Consider the following 889-nt stretch of genomic DNA (forward strand, 5'->3'; position numbering starts at 1 on the left):
CGGCGTAACCGCTGCTGCTAGGGCTCGCCGGCGACGGCGGATCCTCCACTATCTCGATCTCCTGGTCTGCGTAGAAATCGGCAGGCAAAGATCCGTTGCTGGTAGGCAGTTTGGGCCTCGGAGCATTCCCAGATCCTTCACCAGCTCCCTCTTCTAGGGTTAGGGAATCTAAGCGAGGTGGTTCGTCTTCGTGTGGGCTAGGGTTTGGATCGGGATCCATGGGAATTAGGGTTTTGAGGGAGAATTAGGGTTCGAAGGATTTTCGGAGCCTAAAATATTTTGCTTGATTTGGTGGTTTCTATCTGTCGCTCTCCGCTCGCTCTTTTGGTCTTTTGGAGACCGAGCGGTGAGGTTAATCTAAGGTCGGTGACAAAACATTGTGTGGGACCCAGCGGTCAGGGAGATTTTGATTTCCTTTGGGCTTCTATTTCTGAAAATAAATGCTGAGGAACTGAAACTGTGAATTATTTTAGGATGAGGACAATTTGAGCAAAGCTAGGCAACTAACTATTGATAGTTTCTAACAAATGGAATCGTGTCAATCCAAATTTAATGTTTAGATTAATAAATTGAAAATATGCACCGCAATTTTGATACGCTTTTAATCATTTATTATCAAGGAGCAAAAGATTAAGCAATTTTAGGAATTTTTTGATGTTAATTTTGACAACATGTAAAACATATGTAAAATATATTGAAATTATTGAAAATTCTACTTCTAGACTAGATTGTTGATTTATAAAAGATCATTCTACTGGTAACAATTTTCAGATTTATTTAAATTTTAAATTTGAATTGCTGGTATGTATATTTAGAACACTATTATTAATAATAGCAAAACTCCAATCATCCAAATTGAAAAATTATTATTACGCTGCTAGTATGCCGC

General features: G+C 38.8%; 1 protein-coding gene across 1 annotated transcript in view; it reads right to left on the bottom strand.

Moving 5' to 3' along the window:
- Positions 1-335, bottom strand: part of LOC109849321 (vacuolar fusion protein MON1 homolog) — a 9,776-nt gene extending 9,441 nt beyond the window's left edge. The window contains 1 exon segment of the mRNA XM_020419135.1: positions 1-335. This exon segment is cut by the window's left edge and continues 11 nt beyond it. Within this exon segment, the coding sequence (XP_020274724.1) occupies positions 1-220 (220 nt within the window). The 5' untranslated portion in view covers positions 221-335.

This window comes from Asparagus officinalis, chromosome 7 (genome assembly GCF_001876935.1).
Source record: "Asparagus officinalis chromosome 7, Aspof.V1, whole genome shotgun sequence".
NCBI classification, from domain to species: Eukaryota; Viridiplantae; Streptophyta; class Magnoliopsida; order Asparagales; family Asparagaceae; genus Asparagus; species Asparagus officinalis.